General features: G+C 41.5%; 1 protein-coding gene across 1 annotated transcript; it reads right to left on the bottom strand.

Annotated features, from left to right (window-relative positions):
* Nucleotides 1–669: 669 nt before the first annotated feature.
* On the bottom strand, nt 670–8371 carry ivns1abpa (influenza virus NS1A binding protein a). The gene is made up of 14 exons (XM_075485764.1): nt 8169–8371; nt 7854–7987; nt 7235–7404; nt 7062–7137; nt 6785–6958; nt 5985–6110; nt 4342–4452; nt 3665–3806; nt 3303–3527; nt 2923–3044; nt 2517–2643; nt 2281–2412; nt 1999–2172; nt 670–1877 (listed from the first exon to the last, which is right to left on the bottom strand). Exons 2-14 carry the CDS (start codon nt 7962–7964, stop codon nt 1615–1617), a joined length of 1953 nt encoding a protein of 650 aa, XP_075341879.1. The 5' UTR covers nt 7965–7987; nt 8169–8371; the 3' UTR covers nt 670–1614.
* Between the last annotated feature and the right edge of the window lie 11792 nt (nt 8372–20163).

Here is a 20163-nt window from a genome sequence, read left to right as displayed (position 1 = left end):
GAAGTCCTATATAAAATCATGTCACTGTAATGGGTAAGCTGATAGTACAGCCGGACATCAATCTGAATAAGGTGTGATCACAGAATAACTGGGATACACACCAGTCAGCTAAGTATTCAAGCTCTGCTTCCTGTCACACGTAACCCATTTGCAGACTTATTTTTTTGCAACTGTCAGGTGTGTCAGCAGAGATAATCAGACTAACTTGTGAATGAGCACAGGGTTGGGATTTAACCAGCTCTGGCAAGCAGCCCAGACGAGTCTGAGGTCATGCAGTGTGGCCAACTCAGCTGGACCTCTTTCGACACTTCCAAAGCCCCGAGTGGCCGTTGTCTCATCCTGCTGAAGTCTGTTAACCAGCTTAGTATAATCTCCCCTAAAAGACACTTAAGCAGAAGAGAAAACCCAACCTGGCTTAATTTGGTTGTCCCTAACTAATGGACCAGAGCCAGGGCCAGATGAGGTGGCAGTGAATGCAAAATTTAGCTCAACTTAATCAGCTACTGGTAATTTATTCAAAATTTGCAGCATGTGGTTTGGCTTCCAGTAACTTTCAGTTGGAAGAACCCATCAATACAACCCATTGTAACACCATGAGCAAGCCCCATTCCCAACATTACTGCGTGTCAAACTTTGACATGCATTAAGGAAGTAGGCCGAAGACAAAAATCAGGTTTAAATGATTTATTAATTACGAAATGTTACAAATGTGATAGTTTCTTGCTCTAACATTCCTTCCTGAAGAATCTGCCAATGCCTGACACTTTAAAACACAAAAGAGAAAAAGAAGGATCTTCAGTAAACTGCATCCCTACATACATCAATTAGTTAAATCACATTAACAAATTTTGTTAGCAGAAGCATGGTTGTGCATGTCTGGTGTGTTGTGTGTGTGCACGAAAAAATTTAATCTGGCACTGGTTAAGATTCACTGATTTAAGCTGGCTGCTACTACTTTAAACTGGTAAATCAGCAGTGTATAAAAAATATAAAAAAGGCCATCATTTAAGAGTCAAAAAGCAATCCAGCTCGTTTAAAATGACAAAAAATAAAAGCCATGACAAGTGTTACACAACTCGCACTCTTGAGTAAGGCTTCAAACCATTGACCTTTAAATGTGAGCAAAATTACACGTCTACAACAGAAATTTTCTTTAAGTTACAGAATTCAATCATCATCACTCCATACGGCCACCTTTTAAGCAGCTAATAGTTGAAAGTCCAGCTGAAACCCCCCCGAGTGACTAACTTTTTTTACTAAGAGAAAAGAAAAGCACTAAATGTGTAGTAAATGTTGGCATATGACAAAAAATGAGGAAGAAACAAAATATATACAGCACAAAAAGAAAAGAAAAGAAAAGAAAAATAATGTATGCAATATGCAAAGGCGTCATGTTGCTTTGGGCAACAACCCTCCCACCCCCCTCCCCACCCGTCAAGAATAAGCCAGTCTTCACTGAAGACCCCTCACCTGAACATCCCCACACAAACCCATTCATACACACAGAAGATCACGAAACACGATTACGTCACTAAGCCTGTTAGTTTGGGAAAAAGGTGAAGCACTGTGAAACTCCAAAACCCCGTCCCTCCCTTCTCCCCACCTCTCCCCTCTTCAGTCAGAGAGGGGAGATGGGGCTTTGGTGTAGTCGTTCCACTCGTTCCTCTCAGGGTTGTACACCTCCATTGTGTTGAGAAACTCGTTTCCGTCAAAGCCGCCCACGGCGTAGATGTTTTCGCCTAGCACGGCCACGCCTGCGTTGCTGCGTGACGATGTCATGCTCCCCAGCATCCTCCAGTCATTGCGGGCTGGGTCGTACACCTCCACACAGCGGAGAGCATGGGAGCCATCGAAGCCGCCAACAACAAACAGTTTGCCTGGTTAGGAATGGGAGACGCCAACATCAGCGACGCACCGTATCCCGCACAATAACAATCTGTCTATGAGCAACATGCTAATGAGTCAGTACCGTCACCAGAGCGATGTTGGTGGGCTTACCTGCATGGACGGCAACAGCTGCTCCTCTGCGAGCCACATTCATGGGGGCTACCAGAGTCCAGGTGTTGTTCTCTGGGTTGTAGCGCTCCACAGTGTTCAGGCAGTTCCACGACTCAGCCCCTCCAATCACGTACATGAAGCCATCCAACTCACACACTGCTGTCTGATGCCTCCCTGAAAACAAAGTTGATGCGCCTTTTTAGTTCCTTTCCTCTTATTCAAAGAGGTGACACCTCAGATTTATAAAATGTCCTGCATGTTAGAGAGAGCGTGGACACGTACTGATGTTAAGAGAAGCACAGTTGGACCAGGTTTTGGTCACAGGGTCAAAAGCATCACAGTTCTTCAGGCCCTTCTGCCCACAGGGGTCCGACCCTCCCACAACATAAAGTTTGTTGTTCAAGGAGCAGACACCTTTAGACAGAGACGATATTAATGAGTTCAACGAATCAGTAAGTTGGTAAAGAAACTATTTAAATTCAAGCATCGGTCGATAAGTCCTTGCACCGTGTACTGACCTGCGTTGCAGCGGTTTGTCCTAAGCTCTGGCACTTGGGCCCACTCATCAGAATGTGGATCGTATGTCTCCCCACAGCTAAGCTCATCAGAATGTCCATTTGAACCTCCAATCACGTACAGCTGACCCTGTGAGAGGTGGAAACAGACCAGCAATATAAAAATTTAAAAAAATTACAAGTTGAACTGGCACATTTTTGGTTGCCTTACACACGGTAAACTGGAAGGGCCTACAGAAGCCAAGAGGCTTACGGAAGCCAACTATTTGGTCAGGGAGTAGATAAATGTTTAACTGTTTGCTCTGGACAATCGAGACACGTTTTAACATGTGCAGGCACACTCCGAACCAATAAGTCACTTTACTGTAATGTAAATAAATTTGAGATAAGGATGAATGGTAGGCTATACCATAAGCACTGCCATCTGGAATCGAGCCCTTGGAGTCCGCATGGGTGCGATGAAGGTCCAGCGGTCCTCTTCGGGGTCATAACACTCCACAGTCCTCAGACACTCCTCTCTGTTGTAGCCTCCTACAGAATCAGAGGTGGAACAGGCTCACATCTTGGAAATACCTTGAATTTTTTTATATATATATTTTACATAAAAGCCTACATTCTAAGCACTGACAATATTGTCAGTTTCTCCAAAATAACCACATATTGATCCATTTTAAGCGTACTTTAGTGATTGTCCATTTTTATCATTGTAAATCTATGGATAGCTACCACTGTATTACAGTGCAATGTCTGGATGGATGCTTTAACCCCCTTTTGACCTTCAATGCTAACCTGCTGCGATGAATCTTCCATTCAGGGCTGCAGTGCCCAGGCCGGAGCGAGCATAATGCATGGGTGACAGGGGGTGCTCTTCATGCTCCTCAGGCTGGGCCTCGAAGCTGAGGCTCTTCATCAGGCAAGGCGTGGCAGAGGGGGACGTCTGGGGGCTGCTGCGACCGTGGAGGAAGATCACACACAGCACTCCATCCAGCACAGCCAGGCACAGATAGTTGTTGTCTACAGGTGGGATTAAAAGATTGTTGGCCTTAAATGACTCACCTACCGTTTCTACCCTGCAATGTCAACCATTCGATTTCTATCCCCAAAGAAGGAAAGTGCAGAAACTAAATCAGGTGTAGCCAAAATGCACTCACTTGTGGTCTTCTCAGAGGCGATGTATTTCCACTCTCTCCTGGCGGTGGGTTTTGGGGCATTTGCTGCTTGGTTAGAGGGTGAGAGGCTTCCTGAAGAGCTGCCGCTCAGCTGTCTCTGGGTGCTCTCACGTACAGGTTTCTTCTGTAAGAGCACAACGCAGCTGCAGGAGCCAAGCTTGCACCACAGGCCTACCGGCAGCCAACTCCAGCTAATTACATCTCTGATCTATACTTTGATCCAGCCAGATTAACTATATTCATCTTGTACGAGTAAGTAATGAAAACTCACCCAATTTAAAGCCAACACTCTACACTGCAAACTACACCCTCAGACCATACAAGCACACCATTTGGCACACAAGTCACAACCCAAAATGGAGGATAAAGGCAGAAACGCCCATTACTGCCCACACTCAACTGGTTGAGGCATCAACTTGGTTTACTCAACAGCATAACCGAGGCATGCATCATAACTCATGACTTGCTAATCCTCTCATGTCAGTGCTTACAATGATTTAATTTTATTAATAAATAAGCCATATATATTTAGACCAGGCTCAGGTTGTTATATTTCTATGAATGAGCTAGCACAAGGTTGTAAAATAAACTCGCACACTGCCAAGCAAACTGTGATAGAGACTTCTTTACAGTGAAGCCAGGCACAAGCTGTTGAGTACCTGCACAAACTGAAGGTGGTCTTCCTCGCCACCAAACACCTCACTGTGCCCCTCAATCACCAGCCCTCCATCCACCAGCTTATGGTCAGGTGAGTAGTAGAGTGTTTGCACCTGCAAGACAAACAGGAACAACACACCCATGTGGCTGTCTCCATGGCAACACACTGAAAACCCCAGCATAAGGGGGGGAAGAGGAGGGAGAAGGAGGGCGGAGGCAGAGCTGTGAAGAAGAATAGGGGGAAAGGACGAACACCTGGCTCTTCAGTCGGACGGATGGAATACTTCCTTTAAAAAAAACAAAAACAAAAAAAAAACATGTCGCCGCCACCGCAGAGCGGATTAGGTGTCTGAGCTCAAGTGGGGAGCTGCTGAGAGTGTGTCAGAGAGTCTCCTTAATTGCATCTATAAAAAGAGGGAACTTGTGAAAATTGAGAAGCTGCATCTGGAAAGTTCTTCAATGGAGAGAAGGAGCCCCAAGTGGCCTTCTTGCCACTTTGCTGCTTGGAAATGGGTCCTTTAGCTGAAGAGGTTGGTCATTGTGATGACAGCCAAATCCAGATGACTAACAGTAGTGATGTTATGTCTGCGAGGAAATGCTTTAAGATAGTTCCACAACCACTCTCAAGGCCCAACAAAATAATACCGTGAGCAAACTTCTTGAAGTAACTGAACTGTCCCGTCTTGGGGGCAATTTTGAGATTTTTTTTTTGTTTTTTAACTGGAGAAGAAAAAGTTGTATGACTTTAGAAGGGTGCTGAAAATAATTATTCAACTTAATTTATTGTCTTGAGAAATATTTGTACTGGGGAAATCCCCATCCTCGCGTGCAATGCTCTTCTGCCCAAGGGCTAATTTTCAGGGTTCAATAATATAAGCCTGTATGAGAATATACTATGTTGAGTAAAAGGGGCCTTCAGTTCAATGTATTGATTGTTAAAGGTTTGTGTGGAATTTGTTCTTGTAAATAGAAAGATTCATCTGTTTGTGTGGAGGGGACAGATTGGGGCACAGTGCTGCTTGGCTGAAAAAAAGAGAAGCTGCTGAGAGGCAGTAGTTTTCCTCTCCTCCCTCTTTTCTCTGACTCATTTACCCTGGTGGCTCAGTCCTGGCTCCTCAGTCTGGTCTCCTGCTGCTGCTAATAAACCTACAGGAGAGATAAATCAACGGGGAGGAGTGCCTGTTAGTGCTGGAGCAACAAACTTCCACCTGTTCAGATAGTAAAGTGGCAGTGAGAAAACAGAATCAAGGGCCAGACCTTTTGAGTTTGACTTTCAGATGAGACGAGCCCTGTAATATTCAGAACGGGTTGTATGCAAACCAACCACGTACTCAAAAAGAACAATAGAAACAACCCCTACACAAAAAAACAAAAAACAAACAAACAAGAGCAGACAGCAGCTCCTTTTGGCTCACCTCTAATTTGAAGTATGGATCAGGGATACAGTTTCTTACTGCAAAACCTCAAATCAGAGGAAAACAAAGAGCAATCCTGACATAGCAGCATGACATTGGCATGCCATTTCTACCTCGGCCCCCTTAATGACTTCTTAATGTCAAAAGCAGGAGGGGTCAGAGGAAAGGGGAGGGTAAAGTGAGAATGAAGACCAGTCTGAGTTGAGACTACTGTGTGCTTTGATACTGACCTCCTCCATCAGCCGTTCCAGTTGGTCTCCATTCTCCCAAAGGCTGCGCTGCACCCAGTTGAGAACCTTAGAGTAGAGCTTGCCATTGCTGGGCAGAGTCAGGTTGTCTTCTAGCATCACTTCCAACTGTAAACACATGAAGAGGGTAAAATGGGAGTTAGATAAATGCACAGCAGGGCTGTAGTGAATGAGTAACAGCAAATGAATGCCATGACCTTTCGTGCTTAGTGGAAAAGAATGGCTCCAACTGGCTGATTAATGTTTTACATCTGCTCTCTATGAATAAGTTAAGAAATCAATACAGTAGATATTATGAAACATGTTATAGTTTCCTTCATTTGCACAAACTCAAGGTTATAAGCACAATGACTGGTGCATTCTGGGCAACAGCCACTACAATATCCGGCCTACACATGACCTTACTACTGATTAAGTTAAAGTTCCCCGTCCCCACACCCAATAGGCCTAAACTGTCAGGAAAACCTTCAAGAGACACACCTTCATACTGTAAGCATTTTTAATCTTGTCTAAGCCAGAAAGGTAAAAATATAACCATTACTATGTATGTTATTCAACACAAGACTGCTAAGTATTAATGCAAGGTGAAGAGGAACTAGAACAGACCATCTCTTGCAAATGATGCCATTTGAATGTGTGCATACATTTAGTTGATCAAGCATGGCCATTGGAAAATGGCACAAACTTTCTGTAACTTTTTGGCCGCCTGCTATTAGCACCCCAACAGATTCTAAATGGATCTTAAAAGACATGATGACGTATGTCCAAATTTCTGCTATTACCTTGAGGCGGGGAAGTTTGAGGAAGTCTTCCTGTTCAGATACTTCAAGTAGATGATCTTGAATGAAAGCATCCACCTTGGCCAAAAGTCTGGCATCTCCCATAGAGCTGGCAAAGTTTCGAAAGGAGATGGCATTCTGGGAATCCATTTTAGACAGCAGGTAGTCGCCACAAATCTGAGGGGTGAGAAATGTTTAGATTTAGGGATTTCAAGAGCACCTAGGATTTCTGAGTAGGATGCAAGGGAAGTTTTAAAAGAGCATATAAACGCATACACACCTGTTTGACTCGCTCCATCTTGAACCTTTTGGCTGCAGAGTACACATCCTTCACTAGCTCCTTGTCTGCTTTTAACCTGTGTGATGTAAAAATAAAAAGGATGGCAACCACTTTATAAAACAGCTGACCAGAGATAAGATCAAAAATGCAAAATATCAAAAGGGGCTACTGACTGGGCAGTGTAGGCATAGTTGAGCAAGATCTCCACAGCCTCTGGGTCCAAGTCCTCAAAAGTGACATGCGAGACTCCATGAGTCTCAATATCACTATTAAAGATCTCAAACAGGTAGGGACTGCAACAAGCCAGAACAGCACGGTGAGCCATCAGCTCATGACCACACACCTGGAAAAAAGGTAGAGGAGGAAAGCCAGGATGTGTCAGAGCAAATAAGTGCACCAGGGTCAATAGTGAACCTACTGAGGTTCTCAACATGCATTTAAAGTTCAGTTCCTGATTGGCTCTGAAAGTCCTTTAGGTCTGTATCTTACAGAGTGTAGTAACAGATTCTTACACTTATATCACAACCAACAATAGAGTAAATTGTGACATTGATGTGAATTTTCTATTTACCACGAGGGTTTCTCACACACACACACACACACACACACACTGTGTTCCCGTATAATACTGTGTGTCAGTATTATACGGGAACATTTACATCAAATGTTTCACATTTCATTCACTACTTTACATCTTGCAGCTTAGCTGTTAAGATTCACAGGACAACTTAACAGGTTGATAGAAAAAGTGCAATGATCTGCTAGTGCAAGTGTTTGTGGAATAAACCATACCTGCAGCCTAACATCACAGAACTGACCACTCTTTCTCAGAGCATTCATTTTGGCCACAGTGGAATCCAGGAAACTCTCATCCTCAAAGATCAAATAACCATTTGGAATCATCTTGGTTAGTTTTAATGGTATTCCTGGTCGAAGACAATAAAGAAATGTTAATAATAACAAATGCACATTTGCTGCACTCTGTAGAGCACGCTTTTGTATGAAGCATTGGTCATCAATGAATAAAAACAGCCATTACAGAAAGAGGATTAGGATTAAGTGCTTGTAATGTGCATTATCAGTCCTGTGCATTAGTCATAGCCTTACCTAATAGAGAGTAATTTAAATCCAGGGAAGCAACACGGCTGAGAGTAGAACAAGAACTAATTGTAGGAAATAGGCAAAGGAGACTGAGATCACAGTGGAACCAAGTCTTCTTCACCCAAGGAGAGGGATGGGAAGTTGTGAGCAGAAATGCCAGCTGACTGCAGACGTGAACAGAAGGGAGAGGGAGAGCAGCCCCACGGACAAACTATCAGGCTTAAAGCGACTGTAATCAAGTCCTCGGGATCCCGTTGGCTATAGAGCTGTACTTATTCTTTGTTGGTCATACATTATAACCTAGAGGGGAAAAAAAAAGAGAAAAAAAAAAACAAGGATTTTAGGTTTTTTTCTTAACATTTTTTAAGGAGGTGCCCAATGTTGGCACCAGAGCAATGTTAGCACAAGTCAGCTCCATGTATAAATAAAGCAACCTCACACACAAGATGGCAGTTACAATTACCCTTCCTGCTTCTGTGCCACCAAGTGTTTCTTCCAAACCAATATGCTGTCACCATTCCAGCCCGACAAACTGAACTCGTTCCTTTAACACTCCTACCTTAAAACACCCTCAATTTAGCTCTTTAAATCTCCACACATGTCGCTATATCCGAAAAGGCCAGACGAGGTCTTTTAATCCGTTTCATGTCTTCAGCTCTGTCTACACTCTCCGGAGGGGGACCTCTTAAATGTCGTCTTATGTGACAAACCTCCAACAGATGGCTCCTCCCATAGGAACCATTTCATCCAGGGTGAGCTTCAGACAGGGGTTTTTCATGAGACGATTGACCATTTGTTTTATTCTTCTCCATAACAGCTGTTTTATTCAGATTTAGAAGAAATTAATAACAAATGTCAAATTTTGTCCCCAAGCCGAGGGAAGTCCAAACTGACCAAACCTTTGGCTGACTGACTATCACCATGCCATCTGCAGAATGCAGCTAGTACATAAATTCTCCCGCAACAGTTTTATTTCCAACCAACATGGGGATAAGATAGACTAGAGCAGCTGCCCCAAAGTCTGAAAATGTATCCACACACCACCATGTCATGAGGCTTTCCTGGGCTGCCAGCTCTATTCAAGCATGCAACTTGCATGTGATTTCAAGTAATTAAAAAAAGCTGTTATTTACCAAAGTGCTCGATGTGTGATGTACTTGTCGCTTTAGAAGCCGTCACTCCCACATCAGTGCGTGATTAAATGTGTACCATTTAATATGCAAAATTCTCATTTGTTTGCAGTAACCTTAACAACAGCCCTTCAACAGATTACTGCAGGCATTTACCCCTCAGAGACTCATGTGACATGTTCTCAAACACAGCAAAAATATGTTAGAAGAATTATCCTTTAATAGTGCAGAAGCTTCATCTTCTAGGTTGAGTTGCACTGTGTACAGTCCATACATAGCCTTTGAACTAAAATCATCTGCTAACAGAGATTAGACTGACTTCAGGGCAGACAAACTGCCTGCTCTCAGTAAACGGCCTAATAATAGCCATCCTACTCACAGTTAAGTGTCAGAAAGAAATTTAAACAATCTTCGAAAGCTGAGGCCATGTATACGGAAACATCTGTACAATGGTAGTATATATATATATATATATAAAAATTATGTAGCCATTTTCTGTGGCCCTATGCTATTCCTTCTCAGTATATAACCAACATGATTAAACCATGTGTGCTAAAGTGCCAAGCAAACAGTTAAATAATTCCCATTTTCCAGTAACCTACTGAATAAATAAATGAATAAAATTAATTTAAAAAAAAAAAGTACCGTGCCGAAAGTACGTATATTAATAAGTTATGAGGAGGAAAAAAAATGGGGAGGAATTCTGTTTCAATTTTTTCTTCATCTGTATATATGACAACGCGAAGAGGGTGATGAGTAATACGAACGGGAATGGTGAAACAAATGTTAAAAGAATGCATGCACATCGGCACAGCTAAACGTCTTAAATTGCACTGCGGGGCAAGGCTGGCACACTGTGAGGCTTCACCATGTCTGCATGTCAATGGAGGGAGCACTGACCTAGTTTTGAGTTGTTATGCAACATCTGGTAAAAGACTCCTTGTGAAGGCTCAAATGCTCAACTCCTCCACCACACTAGCTTACTGCCCCGTTTCCTCCTCATTCCACATCTAAATGCCCGGCAGGCAAACCACACCCTCAACTCTGGAGATGTTCTTTAACAGCTTCAACTTAATCCCAGATGTAATTAAATCATTTCATTTAAGGTAACACAATGTTTCACAATTGTGGATTAAACTGTTGAAGAGTTAATTATGCGAAGAATTATGTCCAAGATCCCTGTCCAAAAGGTCGAGCATGAGGAAATCAGTTACGGTCAAGTAGCTGACTGTGCAAGCAGCAGTGAAACAGCCAGGCTAACTCCAGCTGTCCGCGTGGATGCTGACAGCCGCAGAACAAAGAAAAAGAAAACAATGTCCTGAAATGGAAGAAGTGACACTGTTCAGAACTTTGTCACAGAGGGTAGCTCTGAATGCATTTTCTCTCCCCATTATTCCATCTGATTAGACAGGCACAAAAGTGCAGGCCTGATGCTGAACAATCAATGCTTGTTAGACACCCCCCAGTGGTGAAGAGAGGCTCTGTTGAACACTTCACACAAACTGAGTGGAAATTTACCACTCACACATTAACATTACGGGTGTTTCACTACGACTGTAAAGATGATCCCAGTTATGTCACGTTTGAAATAAAAATCACGATTTGGATCTGTAGGACACTCACATCAAAGACTCTGCTGGACAATAATAATAAAAAAAATTATTAAAGAAACACCGCCCCCCCTCCCTCTCTCTCATATATATATATATATATATATATATATATATATAAAAACACAACTCGTTTTAGTACAATTTAAGCAATAGCCAGTGATCACATATACAGAAAGTTTTGGTTTATTAAAATATATTTATATAAATAATCTATTGGGAACGCTCCAGGAGGTTGTTAAAGGGTTATTTTTATTATTTAATTCATGATTACTCGGGATTTTTTCCACGTGGTTGCCATTTTCAGAACCGGATTAACAGCACAATTGGTCAAATACTGCTACTGCATTAGGCGACACAGAAGAGAAACATCATATCGCCTACACTCAGGCATTTAAAGGAAATCTGAATCTCAAAGAATCGTCTGAACCACTTCCTTTACTCCACGATCGATTTGGCACAGCATCCAGCAAGCTGTTAAGATTACTCACAACTCGTAAAATAACACAGTACAGCACTAAATGAAGGGGTAATAAAGAACAGCATGTACCCATTCAACCCACACAATCCTACCATCCCCCAGTGGGCCTGGTATCCCATGTTCTTCCATTTTTTTTTTTGCGATGCACTGAAATCTCCCTGCCTCTTCCTCTGAGTGCATTATTCCAGAGCCGTGATGTCTGGCGTCGAGCCAGAAGTCATAGTCTGTGCCCGCCACCAGAAACTGGGTCAGGAACGGGAGTCTCCCCCTCAAAGAATCCGATTAGGCTGACTCGACTTTGGCACAGATTACAAATGCAGGCAATACACATAATTTTGCTTACTGGCGATACGTGCAACCAGAGGAGAGGCGGGTCGGAAGCTAAAGCGTGTTAGCTCTCTTGCTAGCCAACCTGCTACTTAGATGAGGAGCCAGGAGATAGACACACCGGCTTAATTAAGTGACTTGAACCATGGTGAATATATGTGAAGATTTGTGTAAAGCCCTAATCATTGGCACTACTAACGATCTATTCTAATTACCAACGCTAGATCAACGTTCGTGTCATTGGTCAATTATGCGGAAAGCGGCGGTTTAAGTCACATTTTCCGCGCCTATTTACATTCGAGACATTTTCAGAAGATCCAAACTCACCAGTGACCGTTAACGATGCACAAATATCATAGCAACAGTCACACTCGGATCCGTTAGAGAAAGTATGTCATTTAACATGTCCACATCACGTTAACGGTCAGCGACTCGACAAAGCCCTCAAGCACAATCAATTCCGCTTCGAAAGATAAAGAAAATGTCTTACCTGGGGCGTTTGACAACAGACGATATTAGACATATTTAATGCGAATTCAGAGTTGGTCGGTTCGGATTAAGGAAAAGACGCAACGGACAATTGGCACTGCTCGCGGTGTGTGCGGTTGGCGTCGGTTCTGTTTCTTTGGGAGAAGCACGTCCACTCTCTGTCTGGTCTGGGCTAGCACTGACGAAGTCTCGGTGGAGCGGAAGCGCGTCCCCGACAAACTCTGAGCGAGCGCCACGCCGCCTACGCCGTCATAGATGGGCGGTCCTTCAATGTCTGTAGAGCACATTGTGGGTGGAGTATCAGAAGGAAAGTCTATATAAGGGAGATTTAATCCACGTGGACTGATTACTGAGCCACAGAAGAAGTGTGATATGTCAAAGATAAATGGTGTGCGGGTTAAAAACACAATTACATATGAGCGTGTTTACGTTTTATACTTAATTTTGTGTTTCCTTCTCTGGTAATTTCATGATTTAAAACAATTTAGGACTTCCATACTTCAGTCTTTTGGGTTCTAAGACATTTTCTCTCAGATAATGGCATGGATTTATTACTCCAGATGAAATTAGATAGAAAATGATAAAAACGACTTTCAGATTTCACGAGGCATTTCAGATGATAAGGACTAACACTGAAGAATTGTGTTATATCAGGGATAAATGGTAAACCGGTTAAAAGCACAGTTACATAGTAGGATGTTTAGTTGACAATAAGGAAAGTTACCGTAGTAACTTCAATTTCAAGCCCATAGTTAAACAAATAACAAATATATATGTGGCTGATGAGAGATCTCTCATTTCATGGTTGGGTTTTTTCATCTAAAGCTGGGGTAAATGTTCAGATCTGTTTATGTGTTCTTGACGCAAAGAAAGATGGAAGTATGGAATAACTAACTTTTTCTGAGACATGAAATTACCAAAAAAAAGAAACACAAAGTTAGGTATGAAACAATTCAATCAAAAGGTTCAGAAACACTAATTGCTCACAACTTATGTGAAACAACCAATATTTTACAGAAATGGCCAAAAAGGAACATGAAAAACCATAAACAGCCACAGAACAACAGAGAGATTAACAGTCACAATGAAAAGATGTAGAATGACCTAACTGGGACAGAAAAAGGCCAAAGTGATGCTTATAACAAGCCATAATAAAAACTGAAAGAAAAAGGAACAATATTACACACAAAATGTGGGACATAATTACAATAATAAAATGCACATTGCCTCATAGTGTCAAAGAATGGCTTAAATTTAATACAAAATTCCCAAAATGAGACAGAGCAGAGGAAAGGTGGGAAAAATTGAAAGAAATTGTAAAATTCTATATTTCTACACTGTGAATTTTGCTGACCGATTGTTGTATTCTCCTCTCAGTGTTTCTAGGAACCTTGACAGCAAACTAGAGCGAGTACCACTGCACAAGTCATTTGATATCAATGAAGAAAGAACATCCAGGCTAAAGCCTCTCTGCGTAGGCAAACCCATTCATATTCCTTGACTGAATAGAGCTTAGTACTACCTGGCTACGTCAGTAATTAGATTAGATTATAAGAATCGCTTTAATGCCGATGTGTCAGTCAGGCTTCATATGAGCATTGTGAGTGTGTGCGAGTACTTCTGTGAAATGACACAAAATATAAAAGCATGTAGACATATAAGAGCACACATATCATCATGCTGGAAAGCACAGTGTCAACAACCATATCCAGCAGTCTAGCCGACACAGATTAAGTTTATCAGCAGAAAGTAATCTCTTCATAACAGCTCTTGTGCTGGTATTATTACCACATTGTGCTTCCATCTATGGGGGGATGACATTCCTGACAAGGTGAGAGAAGCTACTACTGGCTTATGGTCAAGAAAAAAAATGGCTGGTTGCCAAAAATGAAGACCTGCATCATATTTCACCTCTCTAGGACTCTAAGACCTCCATGCACAGACAGCCCATTGAACCAACCTGTACAAAGGTGACATTATCATTGATGTTCTTACGAAAAAAGCATGAACTAATCTAGTACATTCCAGCAATGAGGCATCACTATATACCTTCCCTGAGGTTATCAAACATATATTTTTGTGTGTTTTAAAAACCCCAAAGCTAGAATGACTCTTGCTGCCAAGACACCGTTCCCTGCTCATACTTTTGTCTTTATAAAAGTTCTGTCTTTGTAAAAGCTCTGCTAAGCCTTCTCTTATCAACATTCCGTCCACTTGCAAAGGGAAATGAAGATCCCTTAGCTCAGCCTATTTCCTCAACACAGTGTCTGGAGACTTAGACACAGACCTGGCAATTACAAATGATGGAATGTAGCCAACCAGTTCAGCTGATTTCTTCACTTTTCTGCTGATTTGGCTTGGCAAATAATCCAACAGAAGGTGACAATTTAGATATTGCCGTACGCATTAGGAAGGCTATTTTAATCATTTTTTAAAAATCTTTTCCTTTTAAAGAGGGAATAACAACTGGAAAATATAACCTAACAACTATAACACCGATGAGAAAATAATTTTCTAAAGCATTTATAAGTTCAAAAATACACTTTTTCCAGCATAGCTCCAAATAACCGACAAGGCACTCATTATTTGAGATTCAATATCCTAAACACATAATTCAAGCACATACAAACATGCTTCTAAATCTGTTTTTACATGTCATTCTGTCTGATGAATGATAAGTATAAGCTGGCATCAGCCCCCAATGTATTTCAATGACAAGCTTTCCTCACCGCAGAACTCAAAGTGCAGCAAATGTAGGAGCAGAGCTGAGACAAAATAAGTACTAACAGATTTTTTATTTATGTGGCTAACTGACATCTATTAAATTACACCACTGTAAAACATGTAACACAGTATTACTATGCTGTGTTGTTTGTTATCATATCTTCTAAATGTTCTGGAGGGTAGAAATGACATACAGTATGAATCTAGTCTTACTTTCTATTGTAATTCCACAGAAGTCAGCGTTGCTTCCATTGAATTTCTTCTGAGAGGACACAGCCTTATTATGCTGAGTCATCTTGCAGACTTTGCTGCCCCCAGATTCTACTGAGATTTGCTCTGTGAAGCTGCACAAATGTATTCTGACAAGGACACCATAAATATTTTAGGTATCTGGGTACAGCAGTTACACGTGCCCAGCGCTGCTGTGTGGAGGAGGTTTTATACAAGATGGAGGTGTAAGTCATCAAGTTCATCAAGTCAAAAGAATTTCATTGCACTAATTCTAATCTCCCCAATCTTCTGTGCTTAACTCTGTGTCTGTGATCGTTTTGGTAAACTAGGCCCTTCAGAGTCCTTTAACTGGGCAAGTGTGTTTTGGTGCCATCACTTCCTTCCTTCCCCTTACCCATGAGAACAGGGCAATGTGAGTTTCAGGGTCTTCTAACAGTGTTCTGATAAACCGTGAAATTCACTATGTCAACTCTCTTAAACAGACCAATGAGACTGACAAACAAGAGGCAGTGTTTTTTTTATGGGGTCAGCTCAAAGGCAAGTTATAGAAACAGACATGTTGCATCCTGCTTTATGGCCTGTAAAGCGTGAGACATCACATTGCAGCATTTAAAGTCACCAGACCGCTAAGTTTCCTGATAATTTCCAAGGTATCCAGGCTGTAATGTTTGTTTTCTACAGATATGATCCATGCCGTGCCTCCAGAGGAGCACGTTGCAACTAATTATGTTATTAAGCAACAGGTCAGTCATATGATCAGGTGTAAAAAGAGCACCATTCAGAGGCCGATTCTCTCAGAAAAACTAATCCATCATCTATAGTACCTAATATTATCAAGAGATTCAGAGAATCTGGAGACATCTCAATGCGCAAGAGACAGTGCTGAAAGTCAGTGTTAAAGCCCTCTAATCTTTAGGTCCTCAGGCAGCACTGCATCAAAAATAGACATGAGTTTGAGACATGGGCCATCCAAGTGCAGGTTAAAGCTATATCATATCACATCAAATATAGCAATAACGACCGAGGACTGTTGAGCAGCTAGAGTCCTATAATAGAAAAGAACACGACTTTCTTCTCCTGAGGTGGTCTCCTCAGATCCCAAATTTTTACGGACTGTTGTCAAAAGAAAAGGGGATGCTTTACAGTGGACTACATTTTGAGACTTGTTTCTGCCATCAAATTCAGGATGATCTAATGATTTTAATTACATTTTCATACATATATAAACAGAGAAACAGAACTAAAATGCACCCCATGGACCATTATTAGAACCTTTCACAAATTTTTGGAACATGTGGAAACACACTAAATGACGGCCACAAAACCCCAAACTTGCATCATTGGCCTTCACCTATTGACCTTTGATTGTGCAGCTTATCATATGGGCTGCAAACACACCTCCAGATTACTACAGGTCAGCCTGTAGCTCTGGTCTTTCGCAACATTCCACATTATTCCTACAATCTAAAAAGATTGCTCTCGTATCCTCAAATCCCCTCAATATTTCTAGGAATGCATAACTTTTTCATTACGCAGGGAGGTTAAAATTTCGGCAACTGACCCGTAGCCTTTCAACAATATTGCTGATACCACAGCTATGGAGATGACACACAGATATATCTCGCACTGTCTCCAGATGACTGCAGTCCTATAGAGTCATTGTGCGACTGCTTAGAGCAAGTCAAAAAGTGGATGAACCAAAATTTCCGTCAGTTAAATCAAGAAAAAACTGAGGTCATTGTGTTTGGCAACAAAGAGAAGAGGTTTGCTGTCAGTAAACATCTTGAGTCACTGTCTCTAGAAACTAAAGACCAAGTCCGGAACCTTGGCGTGCTGATAGACTCAGACCTGACCTTCAACAATCATATCAAATCAGTCACCAAATCAGCCTTCTATCAACTTAAGAACATATCCAGAATTAAGGGTTTCATGTCCCAAACAGATCAGGAGAAGCTGATTCATGCTTTCATCTCCAGCAGACTTGACTACTGTAACGGTCTTCTGACTGGACTCCCCAAAGTCCCACAGCTGCAGCTCATTCAGAACGCTGCAGCCCGAGTTTTTACCAGAACAAAGAGATCAGATCACATCACCCCAGTTCTCAAGTCTTTACATTGGCTCCCGGTCAGATACAGAATAGATGTTAAAGTTCTGCTACTCGTCTACAAATTACAGAATGGTTTAGTTCCAGAATACATGAATGACATGCTAGCTGAGTATAAACCCAGCAGAGCTCTGAGATCTACTGACTCAGGTCAGATAGTGGAACCCAGAGTTCAAACTAGACACGGTGAAGCAGCTTTTAGCTGTTATGCTGCACACAACTGGAACAAACTACCAGCAGAACTGAAATCAGCCCCAACTGTAAGCACTTTTAAATCCAGGTTAAAAACATTTCTCTTTCGGTGTGCTTATGGTTGAGTTTATATCTTTCTTTTTCCCTCTTCTTTGATTGCTTTTAACTGTGTTTTTAATTTTTATTCTATTTTTTTTCTCTTTAAATTGCTGCTTTATGCTGTTCTTTTAAATGCCTTGTCTTTATGTAAAGCACATTGAGTTGCCTGTGGTATGAAATGTGCTATATAAATAAAGATGCCTTGCCTTGCCTAAAGATGTACAATCTGCAACCCCTAAACCTATTTGTGCATAAACAGGCAACAACGATCAGCAACATTTGGACAGTGAGTTACAGCTAACATCTTCAGCATGACACTGATAATTCAAACAATGCAGGCACTCAGGCTCACTGTAGTCCACCACCCTCACCTTTCCCACTGAACTGTGCCAGGCCTTTCTTTAGTGTCAGCAGAGGGAAGAGTCACAAGAGTCTCACAAAGTGTTTGGCCATTTGCCCCATGGAAGTACACAAAAACCTTCAAGGTTTTGCATTGTACAAAAGAGAATTGCTTTTCAATCTCTCTGACTTCTTTGGTCTGTAAATGGTAAATGGACTGTACTTGTATAGCGCTTTTCTAGTCTAACTGACCACTCAAAGCACTTCTAACACTACATGCCACATTCACACACACTCATACAGCATGTCTACATCTATACACACTACGTGCTTTATAATCATTCACACAAACATTCATACACCGACGGATTTATCGGTAGGCAACGTGGGGTTCAGTGTCTTGCCCAAGCACACTTCGACATGTGGCCCATGGAAGCCGGAGTCAAACCACCGACCTTCCGATTGGTGGGTGACTGCTCTTCCTCCTGAGCTACAGCCGAGCTACAGCCGTCTGTCTGTCCAGCACTTGGGAAGTGGGTCAGTGTATTGAGAATAGAATACACACACACCCACATGGGCACACAAGCTAGATTTTGTTGGAACAAAAGCTCTGCTGCATGCTGAGATTCTATTCTAACTGTTACATTTGTTTGTACATTTGTTGTCAGTTCAATTTCTAATTAACATTCGAAGACCATCTCAATTACAGACAATGTCAACAATGCAAAAAAGGATGAATACAACAAGCAAATTAAGAGCACTCAAAAGCTTCAGTAATCTTTTTTACTCTTTGGATCACCAGCCAGTATTTTAATCTGATGCTGTCTCTCATTGAGCTCTTTTCTCTTTTCCTCATAGTGATAAAGACAGGATTATATCAGATGAACTCAAATATATTACACAAAACCAAGAAAAAGTGTTACTGTGTGATTTCAAAGAGGAGTAACAGGAAATAAAAAAGCAGCAATATAAGCATTTGAGATATCGCGCATATAATAATATGGAGATGCGTTAAATTCTGTTTTATTTAAAAAGCACCAACTCGCAATAACACTTATCTCAAGGCATCAAAACTATTCAAATCCAAACTGCCATTTCATAAAAAGTTGCCTCGCTAGAAAACCAGCTGTTCACATCGAAATGTCTCTTCGATTCAGTACCACATCCTGAGTGTGGATGAGGTAAAAGTGGAGAGGAAAACTCCCTTTTAACAAAATAAATGAATAAAAAACCTCCAGCAGAAACAGTTTTGGGAAGTAAGCCATCTGCCTCGACTGGTTGAAGGTTGAAAGGACAGGAAAGAGGAGTCAACAAGCACCATAACTGCAGGCCATGGATACCTGCTGAGAAAAAAAAGAAAAGAGAAACACAAGTTTTTGACAACAATAATGTCATAAATATTACACTTTATATCATTTATATAATATCACACTTTATATTACACTAGGCCCAGCAGTGTGGGTCTATAGCAGCATAACTAAGGGATATCTATGGGTCACCTGAGCCATCCCAAGCTATAAGGTTTATCAAAAAGGAAAGTTTTAGGCCTATTCTTAAAGGTAGAGAGGGCACCTGCTTCCCAAGCCCATACTGGAGGCTGGTTCCACAAGAATAACTGATAACTGAAGGCTCTGCCTCTAACTGTACTTTTAGAAACTCTAGTAACCACAAGTAAACCTGCAAAGAGCGAACAACAAACAGCTAACAATGAACTATGAGATCTTTAAGACATGATGGAGCCTAGTCATTGAGATCTCTATATGTTTGGAGAAGAATTCTAAATGCTATTCTGCATTTAACAGGGAGACAGTGAGGAAGCTAAAACTGGAGAAATATGATCTCTCCTGCCAATTCTCATCATAACTCTCGTAGTTCTCAGGGATGTTTTTTTTTTACAGTTTTTCTCTATTGGTTTGGCTCATTTCTTGAAACAGAAATTACATTCTCAAAACTCTAAGATCATTTGGCATAACACTCTTGTAGTTCAGCACAACACCATAGCTAACCTGCAAAAGCACATATCTCTCCCAAAACTGTTCACCCATGCTTCAGACCTGATTTCTTTCCCATGTAAAGAGTCAGTGCCACCCAAATTGCAAAGATCTTTCTCAATTGCCTAGGCTCATTTCTTGAAACAGACCGGACGTTTTCAACACTCTTTAGTACTTTTTGCAAAACTAAACTGAATGGTTCAGCGAAACACCATGGTTCACCAGCAAAAGCTCATTTCTCCCCCTAAACAGTTCACCCATGTGTCAAAATGAAGTTTCTTTCT

This window comes from Odontesthes bonariensis, chromosome 15, assembly GCF_027942865.1.
Source record: "Odontesthes bonariensis isolate fOdoBon6 chromosome 15, fOdoBon6.hap1, whole genome shotgun sequence".
NCBI classification, from domain to species: Eukaryota; Metazoa; Chordata; class Actinopteri; order Atheriniformes; family Atherinopsidae; genus Odontesthes; species Odontesthes bonariensis.
The sequence above is the reverse complement of the archived record's forward strand: the minus strand, read 5'-3'. Positions and strand labels throughout refer to the sequence as shown.